Source organism: Euleptes europaea, chromosome 11, assembly GCF_029931775.1.
Source record: "Euleptes europaea isolate rEulEur1 chromosome 11, rEulEur1.hap1, whole genome shotgun sequence".
Classification (NCBI taxonomy): Eukaryota; Metazoa; Chordata; class Lepidosauria; order Squamata; family Sphaerodactylidae; genus Euleptes; species Euleptes europaea.
The window spans coordinates 77186770-77212808 of NC_079322.1; the positions used below are offsets into that span (position 1 = coordinate 77186770).

Consider the following 26039-nt stretch of genomic DNA (forward strand, 5'->3'; position numbering starts at 1 on the left):
AAGGTCGGACCAGACGAGTTGTTTTCTGTTGCCCCAGAAGGTTGGACTAGAATCAATAGTTTGAAATTAAATGAAAAGAGTTTCCATCTAGACCAGTGGTTCCCAACGTGGGGCACACACCCCACAGAAGGGCAATTTGATTTTTAAGGGGGGCAATTCGAGAATGAGTTATCAACAGTGAAGTTTTTGTATTTCTTATGGTTCTAGGGGCCTCATATATATAAATATACATTGTGACATACATATTTTAAAAATTAAAATCAGAATGTACACGGAGGTCAGCTGGTGACAATGGAGAGGGGAAAAGCTTGTTTAGATCAGGTTAATGGCCTTTTAGACTTCCTCCACGTGAATAGGAGTTCACTTTTTGAATAATAAGAATTATATGTCACTGGGGGGGCATCAGGATTTTAGAGATGCTTAGGTGGAGAATGGCCAAAAAAAGGTTGGAAACCACTGTTCTAGACATTAGGAAGAATTTTCTGACAGTTAGCGCGGTTTCTCAGTGGAACAGGCTTCCTTGGGAGGTGATGAGCTCTCCTTCCCTGGAGGTTTTTAAGAAGAGGCTAGATGGCCATCTGTCAGCAAGGCTGATTCTATGATCATGAGAGGGAGGGCATCTTGGCCATCTTCTGGGCATGGAGTAGGAGTCACTGGGGGAGGAGGTAGGTGTGAATTTCCTGCACTGTGCAAGGGGTTGGACTAGATGACCCTGGTGGTGGACTGGGGTATCTGAAGGACCATCTACTCCTATATGTTCCTGCCTGAGAACTAAGATCACAGGGAGAGGCCCTCCTGGCTGTCCTGTCAATAAAAGAACCTCGTTTGGTGGGCGCAGGAAAGAGGGCCTTTTTGGTGGCAGCCCCACAATCATGGAACAATCTCTCCAGGGGAACTTATCTCTGTCGCCCGGAGATCAGTTGTAAGCCTAGGAATCTCCAGCCACCACCTGGAGGTTGGAATTCAAAGGTAGGCACTAATACAAAGCTCAATAAAGCGCAAATACAACAGTATGCATTCAATTGTATTCAGAGAGATAGTCTCACATGAACATTATCCCAAGGATATAGTAGCAGAGCAAGAAGTTTGGTACAAAAAGAATACAAGGTGAGTATATACAAAGATACTTCAGGTGCGCAAAAATTAATAGTCCAGAATGGTAAGTCAAATCAAGCGCAGAAAATATTCAGTCGAAATAAAGCACGGAACAATATTCAATCGCAATGGGCTTCCGGTAAAATCCCCATTTCAGAGCTTTCTTCAAGCTTCAAAAGGTTTCTACGTGCCAATAATACCTGCAACAAAATGCAAGCCTTCATAACATCTAGACTCTTCAATATTTACAATAAATTAATTAAATAGTCTAAAAATATCCACCTGGAGGTTGGCAACTCAACACGGAGCCCACACTGGCTGCTAAAAGGCAGGAAAGGTGTGCCTGATCCATGACCCGGGAGGACAATCGCCTACTATGCAGCCGGAATGCCAGCCAATGTGGTGTTCAAGCTGGATATTGAACGGTCGCATCGAAGCGATCCAATCAGGGTCTCGATTCATCCGCAACCAAAGAGTCATGAGACGACAAGAGTCACTGGAAAAGACAGTCATGCTAGGAAAAGTTGAGGGCAGCAGGAAAAGAGCAAGACCCAACAAGAGATGGATTGACTCAACAAAGGAAGCCACAGCCCTCAGTTTGCAAGATCTGAGCAAGGCTGTCAAAGATAGGACATTTTGGAGGACTTTCATTCATAGGGTCGCCATGAGTCGGAAGCGACTTGACGGCACTTAACACACACACACAAAGAGTTTGAACCAGGTAAATCTGCCTGCCGGTCACATTTGCATCGAAGTTCTCTGCATCCCTGTTTATCCTTATGAGTAGCATAATCGCCCAACAATTGGGGTTGCCAACCTCCAGGGGGGACCTGGAGATATCCCAGAATTACAGCTGAGCTCCAGACCACAGAGATCAGTTCCCCTGGAAAAACTGGCTGCTTTGGAGGGTGGACTCTACTATTTTGGGAGAGGGAGACAAAGTTCTCTTTGTCAGCTCTTCCACCCCATGCATAATTTTATAAACCTCTATCATGTCCCCATGGTTACCAGGGCTAGTAGCCACTGAGGGACCTCTCCTCAACTAATCTGTCTGATCGGCTTTTAAAGCTGTCTAGAAGAACAAGAGTTTATTTTTATACCCCGTTTTTCTCTACCACTTAAGGAAGACTCAAACGGGCTTACAATCACCTTCCCTTCCCATCCCAACACACCCTGCGAGGTAGGTGGGGCTGAGAGACTTCAGAGAGAACTGTGACTAGCCCAAGGTCACCCAGCTGGCTTCATGTGGAGGAGTGGGGAAACCAACCCGGTTCACCAGATTAGCCTCCGCCGCTCATGTGGAGGGGTGGGGAACCACGTGGACACATGAAGCTGCCTTCTTATGAATCAGACCCCCCTCGGTCCATCGAAGTCAGTATTGTCTACTCAGACCGGCAGCGGCTCTCCAGGGTCTCAGGCAGAGGTCTTTCACATCACCTACTTGCCTAGTCTTTTCAACTGGAGATGCCGGGCATTGAACCTGGAACCTTCTGCATGCCAAGCAGAGGCTCTACCACTGAGCCACGGCCCCTCCCCGATTCTCCAGATTAGAGTCCACCACTGTTAACCACTGTACCACATTGGCTCTCATGCTGGCTACACCACACTGGCTCTCTATCCCTTAGGTCATCCCTACCATGGGCAAGTCACTGTCTCTCCGCTTAGCCTACCTTACAGGGCTGTTGTGGGAAGGAAGGACGAGATAAAAATCTATAAGAGATCATTAATGCATCATCCTAGGGAAGATCCATGAGGGACAGGCGAGGGAGTCTCTAGTATGCTTTGGGGGATGGTCATCTTTGTAACCCCAACTCTGCTCTTGGATGATTCTGGCCCTTTCAGCAGGGAGGAGCTGTGGCTCAGTGATAGAGCATCTGCTTGGCATGCAGAAGGGTCCCAGCTTTTCAGGGTGTCAGGCAGGGGTCTTTCATATCACCTACCTGCCTGGTCCCTTTAACTGGAGAGGCCAGGGATTGAACCTGGGAACTTCTGCACGCCAAGCAGATGCTCTACCACTGAGCCACGACCCCTCCCCAAGTGAGGCCTGGATATGTGGCACTGACGTCATTGGGACTTCTCCAGAGCAAGTGGTTTTGGAAGGCTGCGGGCCCGGGCACTGAGGTCTCTTATCTGCAGCAGCTCCCGGGTTCTTAAGTACATATTTATTTAGGCTGCCCCGGCTGGAAATAGACACATTTGTGGTTCTCCGAGAGCCACCGCCCCACCCCCCCTCCCCACCTCTCCCATGGTATTCGGAATTGCAAAAATATGTTGGTTTAAAAATACCCAGCTATCGATTTCAAAGCAAAGGGGGATTTTTTCCTCCCCAAGTCACACACATGTACAATATCTAGCCAGCACTCCTTAAAAAAAAAAAAATTACCCGTCGCCTTTCCAAAACTCATCTGCAGTGTTCCAAAGAACAGAACAGTGGAGGATCGGCTTTTGGGGTTTCCAACCCCACCAAAACTCCCTGGAGAAATATATATTTATGGGATTTATTTTCTTTGCAACCCAATGCCTGCATCCCTCTCCCCCCCCCACCCAAGAATGTCACTCTGACCCACAGCCTGAGCGCCCAAGCCCCATCTCCAACTGCAGCCTGTATAATTCCTGGCCCTCACCCCCCTCCAACTGGTTAAAGGGGTGGGGTGGGGTGTGTGGCCGGCCCCAGCCTCCTGGTTGATGGCCCGCGGGTCACATGAGCCCCCCCCCCACCGCCAGCCACCGCCAGCCAATCGGGCGCTGGGCGCTCTGCTGGCCCGTGTGTGCGCTGGGCGCCAGACACGCTCCAGCAGGCGCACAGAGGGGGTTCCAGGCTTGGGGAAAGAGTCCCTTTTCATGAGCTGCGCTGAAGGCCCCCATTCATGGGGGGGGGGGCTGTTTCCACGCACCACGATCATTTAGAATCATATAATCATAGAGTTGGAAGGGACCACCAGGGCCATCTAGTCCAACCCCCTGCACAATGTGCTTTATTGGAGAGGGGAATCAGGATGCAATCCTACAAGCCCTTTCCTAGGACTCTGCCTCATTGGAGGACACGGGACTTGATCTGTGCTGGCAGCGACAGACCAAGAAAAGATCTCGGGGTGGTAGTGGATAGCTCAATGAAGATGTCAACCCTGTGTGGGGCTGCTGTAAAAAAGGCAAATTCCATGCTGGCCATAATTAGAGGAGGAATAGAGAATAAAACTGCTGATATCATACTGCGCTTGTACAAATCTATGGTGAGACCACACTTGGAATACTGTGTACAGTTCTGGTCACCACACCTCAAAAAGGATATTACAGAGCTTGAGAAGGTGCAGAAAAGAGCAACTAAAATGGTTAGGGGACTAGTGCAACTGTCCTATGGGGAGCGGTTAAGACGCTTAGGGCTGTTTAGCTTGGAAAGAAGGCGGCTGAGGAGAGACATGATAGAGGTCTATAAAATTATGCATGGTTTGGAGAGAGTGGGCAGGGAGAAGTTTTTCTCCCTCTCCCATAATACTAGAACACGGGGTCATCTGCTAAAGCTAAAGGGTGAGAGATTCAAAACAGAGAAGAGGAAGTATTTTTTCACACAACACATAGTTAAATTGTGGAACTCCCTGCCCCAGGATGTGGTGATGGCTGCCAGCTTGGACAGCTTTAAGAGTGGAGTGGACATATTCATGGAGGAAAGGGGTATTCATGGCTATTAGTTAGAATGGATACTAGTCATGCTGCATACCTATTCTCTCCAGGATCAGAGGAGCATGCCTGTTATTTTGGGTGTAGAGGAACACAGGCAGGATGGTGCTGCTGCAGTCGTCTTGTTTGTGGCTTCCTAGAGGCACCTGGTTGGCCCCTGTGTGAACAGACTGCTGGACTTGATGGGCCTGGGTCTGATCCAGCAGGGTGTTTCTTATGTTCTTATGACTTACTTCCAAGGAGGCTTGCTTTGGCTTGTTCCCTGGCAAAGCCGGAGAGAATTTCTCACCTGGCAAATCCGACCTGGTGCAGGGGGGCGGGGGGGGGAGCATAAGAACATAAGAAAAGCCCTGCTGGATCAGACCAAGGCCCATCAAGTCCAGGTGTCCGTTCACACAGTGAACACATGAAGCTGCCTTCTACTGAATCAGACCCTGGGTCCATCAAAGTCAGTACTGTCTACTCAGACTGGCAGCAGCTCTGCAGGGTCTCAAGCAGGGGTCTTTCACACTACCTACTTGCCTGGTCCCTTTAACTGGAGATGCCGTGGATTGAACCTGGCACCTTCTGCATGCCAAGCAGAGGCTCTGCCACTGAGCCACAGTGGCCAACCAGGTGCCTCTAGGAAGCCCACAAACCAGACGACTGCAGCAGCACCATCCTGCCTGTGCTCCACAGGACCTCATATAACAGGCCTGCTCCTCTGATCCTGGAGAGAATAGGGATGCATCATGACCAGTATCCATTTTGACTAGTAGCCCTGGACAGCCCTCTCCTCCATGAACATGTCCACTCCCCTCTTCAAGCCCTCCAGGCTGGCAGCCATCACCACATCCTGGGGCAGGGAGTTCCCCAATTTAACTATGCATTGTGTGAAGAATGACTTCTTTTTATCAGTTTTGAATCTCTCCCCCTCCAGCTTCAGCAGATGACCCCGTGTTCTAGTATTATGAGAGAGGGAGAAAAGCCTCTCCCTGTCCACTCTCTCCACACCATGCATCATTTTATAGACCTCTATATTCTCCCCTTATCCTCCTCCTTTCCAAGCTAAACAGCCCTAAGCGTTTTAACTGCTCCCCATGATTGACTAATGGAAATTATGGATTATTGATTCGCTTATCTTTGATGAGCCCATTTATGCCCGGGAGGGTTGGGCCTTGGATTCGCCCGTCTAGATGCACATTTTCCCCATCCAAATTCTCAAAACTCAACAAGAAGCCCTCCTGCAGAGTTTTGGGAATTTGGATGGGGAAAACGTGCGTCGAGAGAGCGGCGAAGGCACAACCTCCCCTGCACAAATGGGCGGGGGAGCATTTATATGCCGCTTTTCCTGGCGCTCTTCCCGGCGCCCAAGTTTTAAAGGGTCTAAAGCGGCGCCGAAGGACCGCCGGACTCCTCGGGGGTCGGGCTCCGCTTCGCAGAGGGGTCAACTCGCGAGTCAACGTGCATCGGCGCCGCGAGGATGCCCAGGAGAGTTACTCCACAGTTACTCCAAGCTCGTTCATTTCAATTGGAATGAACGGGTTTAGACTGGAGAACGCTCCTTGGGGATGCACGGTGAGAGGCATTCCGGTGGGACTTACTCCCGAGTAAACGCACGCCCTAGGCTTCCGGCGGGGCTTACTCCCGAGTAGACTCGCCCTGGCTCGGGCTCCCGAGTCCCGCTTCCCTGCCCCCCCCCTTGACGGTGCTAAACAACTCGGAGCGGCTTACGCGCGAGTAAGAAGCCACTCGAGGGACGAGCAAACTTCCCGGCCAGAAAGTCCACGCAAGTCACCGGGGTGACTTCTGAGTCAACGCGCTCGGGAGTGTAGGCGGGCGGGGAGCCGGCCTACTCGCGAGTCAGCCCGCCCGCCGGATCGGGGCGGCGCGCCCGGCAGGCGCTCCTGCCGCCGCTCCGTGCAGAAAAGCCCCCCGCGCGCGGCGGGGCTTTGACTCCCGAGGAAGCCCCGCCCGGGATCGGGGCCGCGCTGGGGGCTGGGGGGGAAGGAGGAAGAGGAGGAGAGAGCCAGCCAGCCAGCGAGGAAGGCCGTCGGGGGCAGGCAGGCAGGCAGGCAGGGGGGGCTTACCTGGCCTCGCACCCGCCCCAAGGCGACGGGACGGCCATCCCGGCCCGGAGCGAGCCGGATTTGCACCGGGGAGAGGGGGGGGCGGAGGGAGGGAGGGGCGCTGGAAAGGAACGTGGAGCCGGAGGCCGGGGGGGGGGGGGGTCCGGGCTCCGCCGGCAGCCAGCAGCCCCTGCCCGGCTCGCCCCCTTCCGGGATGCCGGCTGCTCGCGAGGAGCGACGCGCCCCGCTGCCAAGGGGCTGATGGGTTGCATCTGATCTAAGTCGCCCCCCCCCCTCCCCGCCGTGGAAGCCAGCCCTCCCCTCTCGGGGGCGCCGGCCGGGGAAACCGGCGGTCCGCGCGCTCCTGCCTGGCCGCGGCCCGGGAGCCGCAGCGCCCGACCGCCCGCAGGAGCGCGGAGAACTTTCTGCGCCCCCCGCCCAGCGATGCGCCCCGAGACAGCGGCCGGGGCCGGCCCGCCTGCGCTGCGCCCCTCGGGTAAGTGCCCAGAGGAGTTTCGGGGGGCTTTTGGGGGGCCACCATCAGAGGGGTGTGTGTGGATCGCGGTCCTCTCCACGCTCCCCTGCCTTGGCTCGATCAGCTGTTGCAAACTGCAGAGAAGAGCAGAGAACAATATATGTATATATATGTGTGTGTGTGTGCATGTATGTATATATGTGGGCGTGCCTATGTATATATTTGGTGTGTCTTAATTGGGAATAGAAATATATGTGTATGTGTGTGTACACACACACATGCCTGTGTGCACATATATATGTGTGTGTGTATGCTGTGTATACAAATATGTGTATAAGTGTGTATACACAGATATATGTGTGTGCGTGCGCATATATATATATGTGTGTGTGCGTATATATATATATATGTGTGTGCGTGTATAAATATGTGTGTATACTCACAGTCATATATATGTGTGTATACACACCGGCATATATATGTGTGTGTGTGTATACACACACACACACAAATATGCGTGCATACACACACATATATATATGACTGAGTATACACACATATTTATACTCACACATATATATATATATATGCGCGCACACACACACATATGTATATATTTCTATTCCCAATTAAGACACTCTGAAGCCAGGAAAGCTCCCCAAATCCAGGGACTGTGAGCCGAGCCTATTGGCGCTGGCTCCCTCCCTCCCTCCCTCCCTCCCCGCACAAGGCTCCCAGTGTGTCTTCTTAAAAAGTCATTTTTTGAAGCAGCAGCGGGAAAAGGAAGGGATGGACTCCGGGCTTCTGGCAAAACCTAGTTTTCAAAGAGAGCAAGAGAGGCTCGAAGCGAAAAAGAAACCCAAAAAGAAATCTTCTCTGCAACTTCAACCATAACATTAGGGGAGCTAAAAATAAAGTTGGTGGTTTGAAGCTCTCCTCCTCCTCCTCCCCACAAACCTTCCCCTTTTTCCTCCACCTCCCCCTTCCGCGTGCCTGTTTGCCTTCCACAAAGACATTATTGGCGCTCCCCCCACCCAACACACCCCGCCTCATGGGGGGAGGGGGGGAAAGGAAGCGGAATGGCAGTTTTGACATATGGATGTGATTTTTCAGCTCGGGGACAGATGTGCAGCAACCAGCGAGCCACCAGGACCTGAGGTTGCGTCTGCACCGGCGTGGGGAGCCTCTTTCGCATGGACCACTCCGCTTGCCTCCCTTCTCCTCCCAGGCCAGGCTTCTGCGGCAACCGAGACGTTCAGCCATGAGAAAGAGGGGCAAAGGTTCGGCCTCCCTCACCTTCTGCCTTTCCGGCTAACCCCGTCCGCGAGGGTGGAAGAGGGCGGAAAAGCCGCCACCGGCTACCCATCTCTGGAAGCTCCTTTGGCAGCCCTCTGAGCAAACCCTTTTGGATGTTGCAAGCCAGCCTCTCTCGGCTATGGGATCCTATTTGGTGTATCAAAGTTTGGGACTGGTCTTTTGCTGTTCCGTGTTAAGCTCTGCCTACCTTCGGGTAAGTCACCCCGGTTTGCGTTTGGGTGGTTTCCCACCCTCTGCTTTGAGCGATTGTTTCCCAAGTCCAGGGCCACTTCCTCTCTCCAGGTCGAGATCTTCTGCCGACTTTTTTCAGAGTTACGTACATATTTTTGTTGGTTGGTATTTACAAATGAGCCGGAGCTGTCTGGCTTCAGCACTTTCCACTGCGCAATAGTCTTTTCGCCCAAATCAGCATCCTTTGCATGTGTGTTTTTTTTAATGAAAAATCCTCCAACTTTGTGAATCAGGTAATATGGAGAGGGACATCTTCTCCCTACTCCCCATGCCTTTAGTTTATTGTTACCTGCACCTTGTGTCTATTTCTTTCTGACTGATGTAGAGTTTGGTGTTACTTGGAAGGTTGCTCCTGGCTCTCTCAACCCAACGGTATTCCACTGAAGGGTGATTTTCTCTGTCAATATTTTGGGTTTCCTATTGCAGGACCGGCTGTGGCAACAGTTTTTATGTCTGTGGCAGGAGAGAACATTGTGAAACGTTCCAGAATTTGCAATGGTAGGGACCGAACGGGGGACAGAACCCAGATTTCGAATCCTTCCTCTTGGCAAATTCTGATCTCCCCCCTCCCTTCAACAAACCAATGAACTTACAAAGAACTTGGTGAAATGGGACAAACTCCGGGATCAGGGTGGCATTTGACTTCATGCGGTACGTGCGCGCACTATGTACTGTCCAGTTGCTCCCGATTTATGGCAACCCTCTGATTTAATGACCTCCCCGAACGTGTGTGCCTGTGACACATACTGCAGGTTTAAAATGTTTGTCCGACACCAAGAGCCGCATCCATAGTATGCGACAGGATTTTCAAACGTGTGCTTCAGGGTTTTGTGCCGCCAAAGGATTAGCTGTGATAAACTTGGGTATCTTTCTTTTAGTTTAGCATCTGAATGTGCCTTCATGTGGCTTCTCTAACTCTTCTCCATAACAGCCTGATGAGGCAGGTAATTTCATAGATTGCAGACGCAGACGGTGTAATCCTAAAAACGCTTTGTAAGCCCCTCCGAGTAGACCTGTTCTGTGTGGCACTGGAAGGCTACAATCGTCTAGGGTTTCGTTCCCTTGAAGTCAACGGAGCTCTTTCCCGAGTGAACCATGCCTAGAATCAGGCTGTGAGAGAGAAGAGAATCTGAGCGTATTTGAACAGGCCGTACCTCTGTAGCAGAGCATGTTCTTTGAATGCAGAAGGTCTGCATTTTAGACCTGGACATCTCCGAGTGGAAAAATTCTTTCTGTGCTTGGGACCCTGGAGACCATATGCTAGTTAACTCAGAAGATACTAGCCAAAATGGACCAATGGCTTCTCTAAGGCAGCTTCCTGGCTTACCACGGGAGGGGCCGGGGCTCAGTGGTAGGGCATCTGCTTGGTGTGCAAAAGGTCTCCCGTTCAGTCCCCGGCACCTCCAGGTAAAGGGACTAGGCAAGTAGGTGATGGGAAAGACCCCTGCCTGAGACCCCTGGAGAGCCATGGAATGGGGCTGTGGCTCAGTGGTAGAGGCTCTTCTTGGCGTGCAGAAGGTCCCAGGTTCAATCCCCGGCATCTCCAGGTAAAGGGACTAGGCAAGTAGGTGATGTGAAAGGTCTCTGCCTGAGACCCTGGAGAGCCGCTGCCGGTCTGAATAGACAATACTGACCTTGATGGACCAAGGGTCTGATTCAGTATAAGGCAGCTTCATGTGTTCATGTGTCCAATTACGCATGCAACCGTTCAACATGCCGTACCGATCCTCCATAATCGTACCTGCCAACTTATGAAAACTTAGTGGCATATTTGTGCTTGGTCTGACTCCCGAGGGAGCAGGTGAGTAGTAAATGAAGTCCCCCTTCGGGGCTGCCTGGACTGCAGGTGTTCCCTTCAGCAAGGGACATTCAGGCAAAGGGGCTTTAGAATGCCGCTTGGTCTCATCCAGCCAAGCCACGCTGACCATTTTGACAGCTCCTTAAGGACAGATTGCCCCAAGATGGATAGCCCAGGCTAGCCTGATCTCAGAAGCTAGACAGAGTTGGCCCTGGTTAGTACTTGGATGACTACCAGGGAAGTTGAGGGTCACTTCGCAGAGGCAGGCAATGGCCAACCATCTTGGTTCATCTCTTGCCTTGACCCAGATGGCCCAGGCTAGCTGGATCTTGTCTCAGAAGCGAAGGCGGGTCGGATCTAGTTAGTACTTGGATGGGAGACCACCAAGGAAGTCCAGGGTTGCTATGAAGAGGCAGGCAATGGCCAACCACCTCTGCACATCTCTTGCCTTGACCTGGATGAGCCAGGCTAGCCTGATCTCATCAGATCTTGGAAGCTAAGCAGGATTGGCCCTGGTTAGTACTGGATGGGAGACCACCAAGGAAGTCCAGGGTTGCTGTGCAGAGGCAGACAGTGGCCAACCACCTCAGAACATCTCTGGCCCTGAAAATCCAAGGGGGTCACCATAGGTTGGCTGCAACTTGACAGCTCTTTCCACCTCCAAGGACCGATCCCTGCTTAAAGGGGGCTGCTTCTTTTTCTGAGGTGGCCGCAGGGACCCCAAATCTGTCCCAGGCTGAAGTTCAGTACTAGACTGAACTGGAGTTGTTGAAAGCCAAAATTGCACTCTTTTGGGGGGGGGGGCATTTGGCCATCCAGCGCCAAACGGGGGATCTGCTTTGGAGTAACTTCAGCCCATAAACTGGTTGGGACTATGGTAGCTTCTACTGATGGTAATTTCTGTGAATCTTTAGAGCAGGATATTGTGTGCTAGAGAACGATTGTGGGGGAGGTTTAGGTAGAGGACTGTAGGACAGTAGCTGTATAGGACAGCATGTGACTCTCATCCCACTATGAGCGCTGGTTTTGAGTCCAGGAGCGCCTTAAGAGACCAACATGGTTTTTGGGATATAAGATTTCGAGAGTCCAAGCTCGCTTTGTCCCTTGTTGGTCTCTTAAGGTGCTAACTGGACTCAGATCCAGCTCTTCTACTGCCGACCAACACGGCGACCCTCTGTGACCGTCCCGCTATTGCTGCTAATAAACAGAACAACCGGTGCCGCAGGGTACGGTACGGGAGACCCAGGTTGAAACTGTTCACTGTGTCATAAAGCTTTCCGTGTGATCCTGGGCCAGTCGGGCTCTCTCTTTCCACTTCGTCCGCCTCACAGGATGGTTGTGAGCACGAAATGAGGAAGGGGAGACCCGTGTACACTGCTATGAGCTCTTTGGAAGAATAAAAATGCGCTCCACAGTTAGGTTTTGCAGACTTTTTGTGGCGCCCCAGGTACCTCACGGTGGTCACAAAGGAGGAGCAGCAGTTCTAACTAAATCAAACTAAAGCTCAGTGCCTCCTTACATGCTAACAACATAAGCCATCTCCGGACTTTTAACCAGCGTGGTGTAGTGGTTAAGAGTGGTGGTTTGGAGCGGTGGACTCTGATCTGGAGAACTGGGTTTGATTCCCCACTCCTCCACATGAGTGGCGGAGGCTAATCTGGTGAACTGGGCTGGTTTCCCCACCCCTCCACATAAGGCCAGCTGGGTGACCTTGGGCTAGTCACGGTTCTCTCTGAACTCTCTCAGCCTCATCTACCTCCCAAGGTGTCTGTTGTGGGGAGAAGAAGGGAAGAAGACTGTAAACTGGTTTGATTCTCCTTTAAAAAGGTAGGGAAAAACGGCATATAAAAACCAACTCTTAGAATTATACAATCATAAAGTCGGAAGGGGCCACCAGGATCATCTAGTCCAACCCCCTGCACAATGCAGGCAATTCCAAACTACACCCCCCCACACACACACACACCCAGTGACCCCTACTCCATGCCCAGAAGAGCATCTTCTTATTTCACCACTTTCAGGAAATTGGTAAACTTTTATCCAGGGGGCTTTTTAATCTCGTGGGCTGCCGTAGGAAGCTGCAATTCACCCCAGAGGACAATCATAACGCAAATGCAAAATAAGTTGTTTGAAATTGTATTGATGAAACTTGGTTTTGCACCCCAATCCGCTTTGGAAGCCACGTTGAGGGCATTGCCAGGAATTGGACCAGATATCAATAAATAACGCAAATGGAGGACCACGTTCAATGCTCTCAGAAACTCAAGTGTGTCTCTGGCAGGAAGCGTTCCAGAGAGGGGGCTTTGGCTATCCTGGGAAACCTCCTAGTCTCTGTTTTTACAGGGCTTTTGCTTAGAAAGTTGAACTGATTAAGCGTCTACTCTGGGGGTGTTAGTACAAAGGTACTAACCTGGGGGTGTTAGTACGAAGGTGTTCTTTAGTTATGGAAACAATGAGACCAGAATGCCAGTGGGTTTTTTTAAATCCTCCCTCCAGCTGTTGGATATTTCCTTTTCAAGGAGTAAATCAGAAAAGATAATTTTGTGTGATGCACAGTCGTCAAGATAGTTTCAGAGGGTAGACATGTCAGTCTGCAGTAGAAAACCTCGATTTCAGTCCAGTAAGGCATTTTAGAGACCGACAAGATTTGGGGGGTATAAGCTTTTGAGAGTCAAAGCTCCCTTCATCAGATACAAGTAGGAATGGAGATCCTTGAGTCTTTATATAATAAAAAAGTACCACTGTTGGGCTAGCTATTGGCAGTGATAACCAGAAACTGCTGTCTGCAGGCATTCTGCCTTGCAAGTCTTAGCTGCTGATGCCAGATAACTCATGAAACTTGGCTGTGCGTATGAGGCTGTTCCCATATCAGTGTCGTCTAATACCTGCCGTGTGTTGTTTGGGGTTCTTTTGTGCTACAGCTTTTCATGTGAGTTTAACCCTCTGTTGTCTCAGCAATAGCCAGAAGACGTTGCAGGGATGTTAAAGGGCAAGTTCTGTATGTTGAAGTCCTGATAGGTCAGACAACTTTTGCAATTGTTGCTCAGAGATATGCAAGCAAATGTTGTTGGTCATCTAAACCCAAACCGACACCAGGGGATACCTTTTTGAATTAGGATTTGCCAAGATAAGACAAAATGATGCATGAGTTTTTTAATTCATCAGGCTGGAAGTTGGGGGGGGGGGCATAAAAGGTGTTTTGTGCTCCCTGATCGTAAGGGCTTTTTTCCCCGGCACCCCCATGTAAGGCATTGAAAAATCTGACGTTCTCCATCCTTTTCGTGTGTTAACATCTAGCCTGATGAAGAATTCTGGAATAACTCAAAAGTGTCTTATTTTGATTGGTGCCGTATAAAAGCGTATTCGCTTTGGGTTTGCAATTTGCTTTGAACCAGAGTGATTTAATAGCGACCTCATCATTTGAATGTGATTTTCGGCCTTTGTTGGTGGAGCTCTGACAAGTGAGGAAACACAGATTTTCAAACACTGACAAATACGTCCGGGGTTTTCTGCATGAACGTGTGCTTGTCAAAATCTATCAATTTTCCGGACGTCCGCTGTAACTTACACAAGTCTCGACCTTCCAATATCCTCCTCACTTTGCCCGAATCCTTTCCAGTGGAGCAAAGTTCTTTAGGACTTGCAGTATCTGAATGGTGCAGAACGGCGGCAGAATTGTGTGTGTGCAAGGGGCGAGGGAGAGACGTTTAATTGTTCCAGTCTCCATACGTGAAAGAGTATTTGACCGTTATAGTGAATTGGGAAGAACAAAAATTCAACCAGTTCTCATCTAGAGAGAATTTTCAGCTATGCATTTACAAGACAGAAGCATCTTCGAGTGCAGCAAAGTGAAAACATCTCCCAGGTATTTCAGAAGGTAGCAGCTCGATTCAAGTCCAGCAGCACCTTTGAGACCAACAAGATTTTCAGGGTATGAGCTTTCAAGAATCAAAGCGTCCTTCATCAGGTATCTTGAAAGCACATATTCCAAAAATCACGTTGGTCTCTAAGCTGCTGCTGGACTTGGATCTACCAGATATTTCAGTAACCTTCTAGAAATTCTTTCAGCCTTCCCTTTAAAACCTTGCATGAGTTTTGCATAAGCGGGACACTCCATAGAATAGAATCATAGAGTTGGAAGGGACTACCAGGGTCATCTAGTCCAACCACCTGCACAATGCAGGGAATTCACAACTACCTCCCCCACACACACCCAGTGACCCCTACTCCAGAAGATGCCCAAGTTTCCCTCCCTCTCATGATCTGCCTATGGTCATGGAATCAGCATTGCTGACAGATGGCCATCTAGCCTCTGCTTAAAAATCTCCAGGGAAAGAGAGCTCACCACCTCCTGAGGAAGCCTGTTCCACTGAGGAACCTCTCTAACGGTTAGAAAATTCTTCCTAATGCTTACATGGAAACTCTTTTGATTTAATTTCAACCTATGGGTTCTGGTCTGACCTTCTGGGGCAAAAGAAAAAAACTCGGCACCCTCCTCTCTATGACAGCCCTTCAAGAACTTGGAAGATGGTTATCATATCACCTTTCAGTCTTCTTTCCAGGCTAAACATACCCAGCTTCTTCAGCCTTTCCTCATAGGACTCCAGTACATAAAAGTTCAAGACTGGGAATGCACTTTTAAAACGGAGCTGTGGCGAAGGCCAGTATGGATCGGAGCCACAGCGCTGAACATGGGGACCTTAATTCCCCCCCCCCAACACCATTTCCATTACCAAAACTTTCCTGCAGCTGCTTTTAGCGCAAGTAGACAGTGTAGTATAGTGGGGAATGCTTGCCTAGGGCTTGGGTTCGAATCTCCATTTCCATAAAGCTCACAAAGTGACCTTGTGCGGGTCAACTTCCTCTACCTTGCAGCGTTGTTATGAGAATTAAAAACGGAAGAAGATCTGTGTGGGCTGCCTTGAGACTCTGGGGGGATCCACTGACAGGTACCTGTTGCTTGTTTGTTTTCTCTACCTGGGCTTAAAGCAGCTTTAGATGTTGATGTGATCGGGGAAATGATGGAGCGGGATGAATTTTTAAAATCTCACCCCTACACTTGGGCTCTGAACCATAGCAGCCTTCTTGGTGGCTGCGTTTTGAAGATTATTTACAGATTGGGGGCTCCAAGAACTCCCTGGCATGATACATCGTTTATTTTATTTTATTTATTTTCAACATATACCCCGTCCTCTATCTCTGGCCTAGGAATCTAAGGCTTTTTATTCAGGGACGCTTTCCCACGGTCACCCCGGACAACTGATTCGGGGCTTCCTTTTGATTATGCGTCTGTCCATCAGAGGTCACCTCTCTCTCCCCACATGTTTTGCCTGCATTTTGTAGATACTTGCTAAAACACAGAAGCTAACACCATTCTAAACTGGAAATCTCTTTTGCCACCCAAATATCCTGCAGCCCTTATAGCTCAGAGTTAAAGAAGTTGGTTTTTATATGCCGACTTTCTCTACCTTTTTTTAAAAGGAGAACCAAACTGGCTTACAAGCGCCTTCCCTTCCCCTCTCCACAACAGACACTTTGTGAGGTAGGTGGGACTGAGAGAGTTCGGAGAGAACTGTGACTAGCTCAAGGTCACCCACCTGACTTCGTGTGGAGGCGTGGGGAAACCCATCAGTTCACCAGATTAGCCTCCGCCGCTCATGTGAACGAGCGGGGAATCAAACCCAGTTCTCCAGATTAGAGTCCATTGCTCCAAACCACCGCTCTTAACCACTACACCACACTGAGAAGGGGGGGAAGGGAGGAGGAGGAGGAAGGAAGAGAAAAGATGGGGCAGGAGGCCAGCTCGTCCACATACCCATCTTTGTCCTCAATCATATGCCTGGAGGAACCTCTCCATCTTATTTAAGCCTGCAGAACTGAGCTGGGTCCCACAGGACGTGGGTCTCATTTGACATATAGTTCCACATGATCCATAATTCGGGTTGCCAACTTCCAGGTACTAGCTTGATATCTCCTGCTGTTACAACTGATCTCCAGCCGACAGAGATCAGTTCACCTGGACAAAATGACCGCTTTGGCAATTGGACTCTATGGCATTGAAGTCCCTCCCCAAACCCCACCCTCCTCAGGCTCCGCCCCTAAAACCTCCTGCCGGTGGCGAAGAGGGAGCTGGCAACCCTATCCATAATGTTTCCAAGTTGAGCTCTTTTGTGACTGAATGGAATCAAGGTACAGTTTATATATAAATATATATATATTTATATAAAGTTTTTTTTTATTAAGAATATCAACAAAGCATGAAAGAGAAGAAAAAATTAAAAAGCCACTTCATGATGGCAGTTACCACGGGAAGTCAATTACACGAAAGGAAAAAGAAAAATATATAACAATTGTATAATGAACAGTAAGTAATAAAAAAAAGCAATTGTTAGCAGTATCTAGTAAAGTAGTAGTGATCCTTAAACAATAATTATCCTCATATTTTTAGCATCAATCATGAGATACGTTTTGGGTATTTTTTTTTAAATCAAATCATAATAGATATTTTCTGTTGTTGTGCCAAGCAGTTACTTGATGTACAAAGAGAAACAAGCCTGCGGTGTTTTTTCTGTTGTGTCTCTGTTCTTAAAACTGTTTATGCTTTATTTTCCTGAAATTAATGACACGTGGGTCTACTCCCAGAGAAGCTGTTTGGCATCTCTCTTAAGCCGCATTCTCCTGCAGTTATTCCACGTTGGCACCAAATTCTCCTTTCCTGGTTTCTAATTATAGAACAAGTTGTTACAGCTTTAACCGAGCCCGAAGAGTTCATAATCAAGCTCACGTTGGCCTACAGCTCAGAGACTTCCCCAGGCTCCTTTTAACGTTGTCGACCCAAATTAAAAGAGGAAACAAAGAGGCCATTTCCATGAGACACGGAGTAGGTAGAGCATGAAAGCATCTGGAGAGACTTCGCTCCCCCTTCCTTGGATGGAAGGCTGGGTAAGCTTTTTGTAGTTACGGAAGACTTTAGTAAGCGGCACGCAAGGCAACATCTAGATGACAAGACGGGCTGGGTGTTTCGTAGGGTTGCCAGGTCCCTCTTCGCCACCACTGGGAGGTTTGGGGCTGAGCCTGAGGAGGGCGGGGTTTGGGCAGGGGAGGGACTTCAACGCCATAGAGTCCAATTGCCAAAGCGGCTATTTTCTCCAGGGGAACTGATCTCTATCGGCTGGAGGTCAGTTGTAATAGCAGGAGAACTCCAGCTGGTACCTGGAGGCTGGCAACCCTAGTGTTTTGAGGAGCCGCATTGGAATCTGGCTCTCCTTGGCGAGAGTGGGTATGAAGGGAGGTGGGCAGGAAATTCCAAACTACCCTCCCACAACCCCAGTGACCCCTACTCCATGCCCAGAAGATGGCCAAGATGCTCTCCCCTCTCATGATCTGCCTAAGGTCATAGAATCAGCATTGCTGACAGATGGCCATCTAGCCTCTGCTTGAAAACCTCCAGGGAAGGAGATCTCACCACCTCCCGAGGAAGCCTGTTCCACTGAGGAACTGCTCTAACTGTTAGAAGAACTAACTTCTTCTTCTTCCCAATAATGTGGACTCCACTTAGGGCAACTTCCTAGAGATTTGGGAGCAGTGCCTAGGAAGGCACTGGCATTTCCCGCAGACTCTGTGGTATACCATAGAGTCCACCCTCAGAAGCTGCCATTTCGTCCAGGGGAGCGGCTCTCTGTTACCTGGAGTTCAGTTGTAATTCTGGGAGATCTCCAGGCCCCACCTGGAGGTTGGCAACCCTAACTCCACATTAAAAGTGCCTGAACCTTTCACTGTGGTCTCTGTGGATATTTGTACCTTGCTGAAATGTGGCATCACGTTTTCAGCACCTTTATCTTTAAAATGGGGAAATGTTTTGTTGTAGTGGTAGTTTTTTTTTAATGAATTACAGTTTATTGAGGCACTACATATTAACATACTACAAAAGCATAAAGAAATCCATATGTTAAAAACAAATACCTGGTAAAAGGCCAGGGAATGGGGTGGGGGGGACCCCCTAGTGTTAAAATGGTTACATAAAAATAGCATGGAATACATGAATAGAAATTATATGAACAGAGAATATATAAATTTCTACTCTAACCACGTGACCAGTACTCAGTAGAGGAAAGGATGGACAGCAAAAGGTTTCATATCTACCATTAAGCACTGCAAAGACAATAATGGAAAATTGCAAAATAATCCAAGTATCTTGAACAAAAGAGCAAACTTTTGACTCACAGAAGCTAAAGCCATTCTAATCTAAACTGGAAATCACTTTTGCCTCCCAAATATCCTGCAGCCCTTATAGCTCATAGCTGAAGAAGAAAGAGAGTTGGTTACATGCCGACTTTCCCTACCACTTAAGGGAGAATCAAACTGGTTTACAATCCCCTTCCCTTCCCCTCCCCACAACAGACACCCTGTGAGGTAGATGGGGCTGAGAGAGCTCCAAGAGAGCTGTGACTAGCCCAAGGTCACACAGCTGGCTTCATGTGGAGGAGTGGGGAAACCAACCTGGTCCTCCAGGTTAGAGTCCACTACGCCACACTGGCTTTCTTCCCAAGTTCCCAAGTTCTAAGTATTGCCAAGCCTTTTCATAGGTTTCATTAAACGTTCAAGGTCCAGGACATCCGGATGTAGGGCTGCCAGGTCCCTCTTCGGCACCAGCAAGAGGTTTTTTGGGCAGAGCCTGAGGAGGGCAGGGTTTGGGGAGGGGAGGGACTTCAACGCCATGGAGTCCAATTGCCAAAGCAGCCATTTTCCCCAGGGGAACTGACCTCTGTTGGCTGGAGATTAGTTGTAATCGAACACCAAAACACAAGCCTTTATTGGCGTATAAAAAGGAAGAACATGCATTTGGATAAAACCAAGTCCAAAGATCAGTTGTAATAGCAGCAAGTACCTGGAGGTTGGCAACCCTACCCAGATGGGACCCTGCAGATACACAGACCCTCTTGCACTTTCTGCTCATATTAGAGGTGTCACAAAACGGATGTGTCATCCAGCTCTGATTCTGGGATTAACAGGCAGATGTCAAACAACACATTGCATAACTGGTAGTTTTTTTGGGGAGGGAAGGTTTTCTCAAGTGGCCCATGTTCAAATTAGCTCAAGCGAGCATCATTCGGTGATTCTCATTACTGTGCTGGTTTTTGTAAGGTTGCCAGCTTCGGGTTGGGAAGTACCTGGAGATTTTGGGGGCGGAGCCTGTGGAGGGCGGGGTTTGGGGAGGGGAGGGACTTCAAGGCCAGAGAGTCCAATTGCCAAAGCGGCCATTCTTCTCCAGGTGAACTTATCTCTATCGGTTGGAGATCAGTTGTAATAGCAGGGGTTCTCCAGCTATTACCTGGAGGCTGGCAACCCTAGAAACTGATCTCTATCGGCTGGAATCAGTTGTAATAGCAGGAGATCTCCAGCTAGTACCTGGAGGTTGGCAACCCGAGGTTTTTGTCATTGTCGGGAAGCCAAGTGGGAAGCAATTTCTGTTGCGCACTGTGCCAGGCAGTTTCACAAGGCAGAACAACAGGACTTCCTTCCCCATTTCTTGTGTAACTTCGATGCATGGCATCGAGTTTTCTTTCTGTAGATGTGTAGTCAGAGCTTGCTGCATTCACAGCACTTACGGCACAAGCAGCCTGGCTCTGATGAAGTTTGTGGCTCTTCCCTTGTCTGTAAAAAGCAAATTGTCTTGGGTAGACCCGATCCATGTTGTAGCCACGAAGAAAAGAGGGTGGGGATTTTTAACCCTCCCAACCGTTGCTTGGCTTGGCTTTTCAGAACTCGATTTCCTGGACTGTTCTTGGTGTTTTAAAGGGATAAAAAGATACGGCCTTAAACAAAAAAAAACTGGTCTTTTTAAAATGAAATGAATGAAAATGAGAGAAGCCCACTTGTGATTTGTAAAACCAAGTGGGGACTGAAAGTTAAAAGGTCTGCTCAGACGCTACCCCCAAAATCTCCAGGTATTTCCCAATCCAGAGCAGGCAACCCTAGTCCCTACTGTATCATCGAAATCTAGTCTCCTGTCCATTAAAATGGTTTTCAGACTCCGACAACATCCCAAAATGTGAATTTTTTAAATACATGGAATTTGGCAGACGGACAAAATTAAATGCATGTAGGAGAAGGAAAACATCTGCCTGAAGTCGTCCCGTGGTGCTCTTTGTAATTGAAAATCCGCCATCTAAATCAATCACGCCTGGAGGAAATTGTCCTTCAGATCTCAGCAGAATATCAACTACAAGAGGATTGTTTCAGGAGCAATAGCAATTGTCTCTCCCCTCACTGCTTCGACAAGTTTCTTCAGTCGCTTTTGAATTTTTAACTAGGAATAAGAATAATTCAGATAACCATGACTGATTAGGGGATAGCTTTTGCATGACAGAAATAAATTATCTCCTCTTCTGTGTATGAAATCAGGGTTCATTGGTTCTTGTGGGTTATCCGGGCTGTGTAACCGTGGTCTTGGTGGTCTCGGTTACACAGCCCGGATAACCCACAAGAACCCATGAACTCTGACCGTGAAAGCCTTCGACAAAATCAGGGTTCTTTTCCCAAAAGCAGGGGGAATGTCAGTTATTGTATTCACACCTTGTTACCTGTATTGTTTGACAGAGTGATGTTAAGGATTTAAATCAACTGTTGGTGAAAGAAACCCTTATACACTCTACTGCCAAGTTGAGAAATTTCAAGTAACAGTTTGCAGCAGCTTCTTAATCGGGGATGGGGGAGCAGGTCTTCCTACCTGTCAAAAGAATAGCTGCTTGCCCCAGGATGCGGTGGTGGTTGCCAACTTTAAAAGGGCTTTTAGAGGGGAGTGGACATGTTCATGGAGGAGAGGGCTATCCATGGCTACTAGTCAAGATGAATACTAGTCAAGATGCATGCCTATTATCTCCAGGATCAGAGGAGCATGCCTATTCTATGAGGTGCTGTTGAACACAGGCAGGATAAATGCTGCTGCAGTCATCGTCTTTGTGGGCTTCCTAGAGGCACCTGGTTGGCCACTGTGTGAACCGACTGCTGGACTTGATGGGCCTGGGTCTGATCCTTTCTTATCCCCCCTGCTTCTGTCTCCAATTGACTGTTGGGGCTGCCACCTCCTGTCCCCTCCCCTGGTCCTGGATACAGGTGGGGAGAAAGGAGGGCTGGCACTCCCCTTCCCCATCTGGGAGCCGAGTTCAGGAAAGACAGCTGTTGTGTTGGGGCAGGAAGAAAGGTGCCTCTTGCCTAAGCCAGGTTCCTCTTTCTCCTTCAAGTTCGAGAAGAGTTTGACGAAGAAAGCATGTTGAGAACTACTGATTTTACAAAGTTTATAGAATCATAAGGACACAGAGCTGGAAGGGACCTCAAGGGTCATCTAGTCCAACGCCCTGTACAACGCAGAAGATTCACAGCTATTTCCCCCCGCACTCCCCCAGTGACCCCTGCTCTATGCCCAGAGGAAGGCAAACACATCCTGGCCAATCTAGCCTGGAGGAAAATTACTTATCGATCCCAAAGTGGCCAGGAAGGAATTTTCTTCCAGGTCAAACTACAAATATGGATATTTGTTTATTTCCTTTATACCATGCCTTTCTCCCCAGTGGAGACACCAAGTGGCGTATTTCCCCCTTCTTTTCCATTTAACCTCACAACATCCCTGCAAGGGAGGTTTGGCGGAAACTCTTTAGAGAATAAAACTGCTGCTATCGTACTGTCCTTGTACAAATCTATGGTGAGACCGCACTTGGAATACTGTGTACAGTTCGGGTCACCACACCTAAAAAAGGATATTGCGGAGCTAGTGAAGGTGCAAAAAAGAGCAATCAAAATGATCAGGGGACTAGAGCAACTGCCCTATGAGGAGCAGTTAAAACGCTTAGGGCTGTTTAGCTTAGAAAGGAGGCGGTTAAGGGGAGACATGATAGAGGTCTATAAAATTATGCATGGTATGGAGTGGACAGGGAGAAGTTTTTCTCTCTCACTCATAATACTAGAATGCTGAAGCTGGAGGGTGAGAGGTTCAAAACTGATAAAAGGAAATATTTCTTTACACAACACATAGTTAAATGGTGGAACTCCCTGCCCCTAGATGTGGTGACGGCTGCCACCTTGGAAGGCTTTAAGAGGGGAGTGATATGTTCATGGAGGAGAGGGCTAGGGCTACTAGTCAAAATGGATACTAGTCATGATGCATACCTATTTTCTCCGGGATCAGAGGAGCATGCCTATTATCTTAGGTGCTGTAGTCGTCTGTTTGTGGGCTTCCGAGAGGCACCTGGTTGGCCACTGTGTGAACAGACTGCTGGACTTGATGGGCCTGGGTCTGATCCAGCAGGGCCTTTCTTATGTTCTTATGAAACAATGCAGTAACTTTTTTTTACCAACATGTTGTAGCCTTTCATGCAGAACTACACACAGGTATATTTATTCCATTCTAAATATCTTCATTTATTTGCAGATAGGGAATGTGTCGCACGGCCAATGTATTTTCTTTCTGCTGTTTGCAACGGTTCTCATTTTCCTTCACTACATTTTGATTTCTGTCTTCGCTAGTTCTTTGGTTTTCTTTACACACCAGGGATTCGTATCCGACCCACCTGCACAAACACAAAAGGACACTGAAGCAGGTTTTGCTTGGGATGGGAAGAATGTGGTCTTCGGCAAGGGCAGCTGGTGCAAAAATACTCCCCGGGGTTCATCTCTTACAAAACAGAATTGAAATGAGACCATGTTTGACATTTCGGTCTCCATATTTGGAATATGGTTCCTGCAGATGGACAGTCATTTCTAAAGAGAGGAAGAGGAAAAGGAAGAAGAAGAAATGGTGTAGTGGTTAAGAGCGGTGGTTTGGAGCGGTGGACTCTGATCTGGAGAACCGGGTTTGATTCCCCACTCCTCCACATGAACGGCGGAGGCTAATCTGATGAACTGGATGTGTTTCCCCACTCCTCCACATGAAGCCAGCTGGGTGACCTTGGGCTAGTCACAGTTCTCTTAGAGCTCTCTCAGCTTCTTAAAGCCGTAAGCGCAGCCACTCTTAAATATAGCACTTATATATTAGCTGCCTGGATGGTGGAAATGTCCTTCTCCTCTTCTGTTTCACCTCCCTCTTGTCAGAATGGGTCTGGGGTACAAGAAAGCCAGATTCTATTCTTCCTTCCCTTTTTTCTTTCTCCAGAAACATTTCAAGCAGGTCAGAGAGGTCAAAGTTTAAAAGGCTGCTCAGAGTTGCTCAGGATTCCTTGGTACCCAGAGACTCCAAGGCAAGGCAGAGAGAGGCATTCCACCAGAGCAGGGTTTCCCCCCCGCCCGCCATATGTTCCACGGTCCTCTCCAGCTAGGGTTGCCAACCTCCAGGTGTTGGCTGGAGATATCCCGCTGTTACAACTGATCTCCAGGTGATCAAAATCAGTTCCCTTGGAATCGGACTCTATGGCATTGAAGTCCCTCCACTCCCCAAACTCCACCTTCCTCAGGCTCTGCCCCAAAACCTCCAGGTATTTTCCATCCCAGAGCTGGCAACGCAATCACCAGCATGCATCAAAGAAGTTTCATCACTGGGAGCAAAGGAAGAATCACTTTGGTGAGACCGAGGCATTTAAGCCAAGGGGTTCCTAAGTCACCCCCCCCCCCTGCATTTTTAATGGGAGGGCGGGTTAAGGGACTGCTCAGGGATGCAGGAAGTTACTAATTTTCAGTTTCTCCTCTGCTGTAAACTCAAATAATGGTGGAAAGAGCTGTCAAGCCACAGCCAAGTTTTGGCGACCCCGTAGGGTTTTCAAGACAAGAAATGATCAGGGGTGGTTTGCCACTGCCTGCCTCTAACTTATGACCCTGGACTTGCTTGGTGGTCTCCCATCCAAGCACCAAACAGGGCTGACTCTGCTTAGCTTCCAAGATCTAACTATGGATGGTTTGCCATTGTCATCCATGGATCATACATGAATACAAAGTTAGGTAGCTCTGGAATATGATGTGTGGGTAGGGTTGCCAACTCTGGTTTGGGAAATTCCTGGAGATTTGAGGTCAGAACCTAGGGAGCACATAAGAACAAGGATCAAACCAAGGTCCATTAAGTTCAGCAGTCTGTTCACACAGTGGCCAACCAGGTGCCTCTCGGAAGCCCACAAACAAGGTGACTGCAGCAGCATTGTCCTGCCTGTGTTCCACAGCACCTGATATAGTCAGCATGCTTCTCTGATCCCGGAGAGAATAGGTATGCATCATGACTAGTATCCATTTTGACTAGTAGCCATGGATAGCCATATCCTCATAAGAACATCAGAAAAGCCCTGCTGGATCAGACCCAGGCCCATCAAGTCCAGCAGTCTGTTCACACAGTGGCCAACCAGGTGCCTCCAGGAAGCCCACAAACAAGATGACTGCAGCAGCATTGTCCTGCCTGTGTTCCACAGCACCTAATCTAATAGGCATGCTCTTCTGATCTTGGAGAGAATAGGTATGCATCATGACTAGTAGCCATGGAGAGCCCTCTCCTCCATGAACATGTCCACTCCCCTCTTAAAGCCTTCCAAGTTGGCAGCCATCACCACATCCTGGGGCAGGGTGTTCCCCAATTTATAGGTTGTGTGAAGAAATACTTCCTTTTATCTGTTTTGAATCTCTGACCCTCCAGCTTCAGCAGACGACCCCACATTCTAGTATTATGAGAGAGGGAGAAAAGCTTCTCCCCGTCCACTCTCTCCACATCAAGCATAATTTTATAGACCTCTATCATGGTGGGCAGGTTGCTCAGTAAGGCTGCTGTTTCCTCCAGGGAAACTGATCCATGGAGACCTGTTGTCATTCCAGGAAAACTCCAGGCACCAGCTGGAGGATGGCAACCCTACATGTGGGTGGGTCTTCTCAAAAGGTCTTCGTGAGGGTTGGCCATTTCAACCGAAGCCAGCTTCTTCTAGAACTTAGTCCCTGCTGAATGGCCACCGCTGAATATGGTATCTGAATCCCCCCATGAAATGTCGACTACCATTTCCTGATGCTCTGCAGTTGCCTCATTTCCCTGACACCCACCCCGGTGGCTAATGATATACAGCAGGGATGAGAAAACAGGGCCAGAACCGCAGAGATGATGGGAGATCGGTTATTGCATTACCTTAATAACACAAGCGATAAATCTAACACTTATTGTAATGCTTAGCATTTATATAAGGTGCTAAATGCTTGGAAGCACTTCACATAGGTTATGGAGGTATTGTGTGTAAAGTAGTTTAGAGCACTCAACACAGTATGCGATTGTACAATAGCTGGGTAGCGTAGGCCAAACTAGACACTTGCTAAATCAGCAGCCGTATTAGTCATCAGCGAGTGTATATTTAATTTTCTGTTAATAAAAGTTCCCCTTGTCTGGCTGAGCTGTATGGATGCCAGCCTCCAGGGTGGAATCTGTGGCATTGTGCCCCACTGAGGTCCC

At 48.8% G+C, this 26039-nt stretch overlaps 1 protein-coding gene across 1 annotated transcript in view; it reads left to right on the forward strand.

Annotated features, from left to right (window-relative positions):
• The first annotated feature begins 8700 nt into the window (after positions 1 to 8700).
• The window catches only part of PTH1R (parathyroid hormone 1 receptor), a 124422-nt gene continuing 107083 nt past the window's right edge, over positions 8701 to 26039 (forward strand). The window contains exon 1 of the mRNA XM_056857658.1: positions 8701 to 8803. Within this exon, the coding sequence (XP_056713636.1) occupies positions 8729 to 8803 (75 nt within the window). The 5' untranslated portion in view covers positions 8701 to 8728. The remainder of the gene's footprint in view (positions 8804 to 26039) is intronic.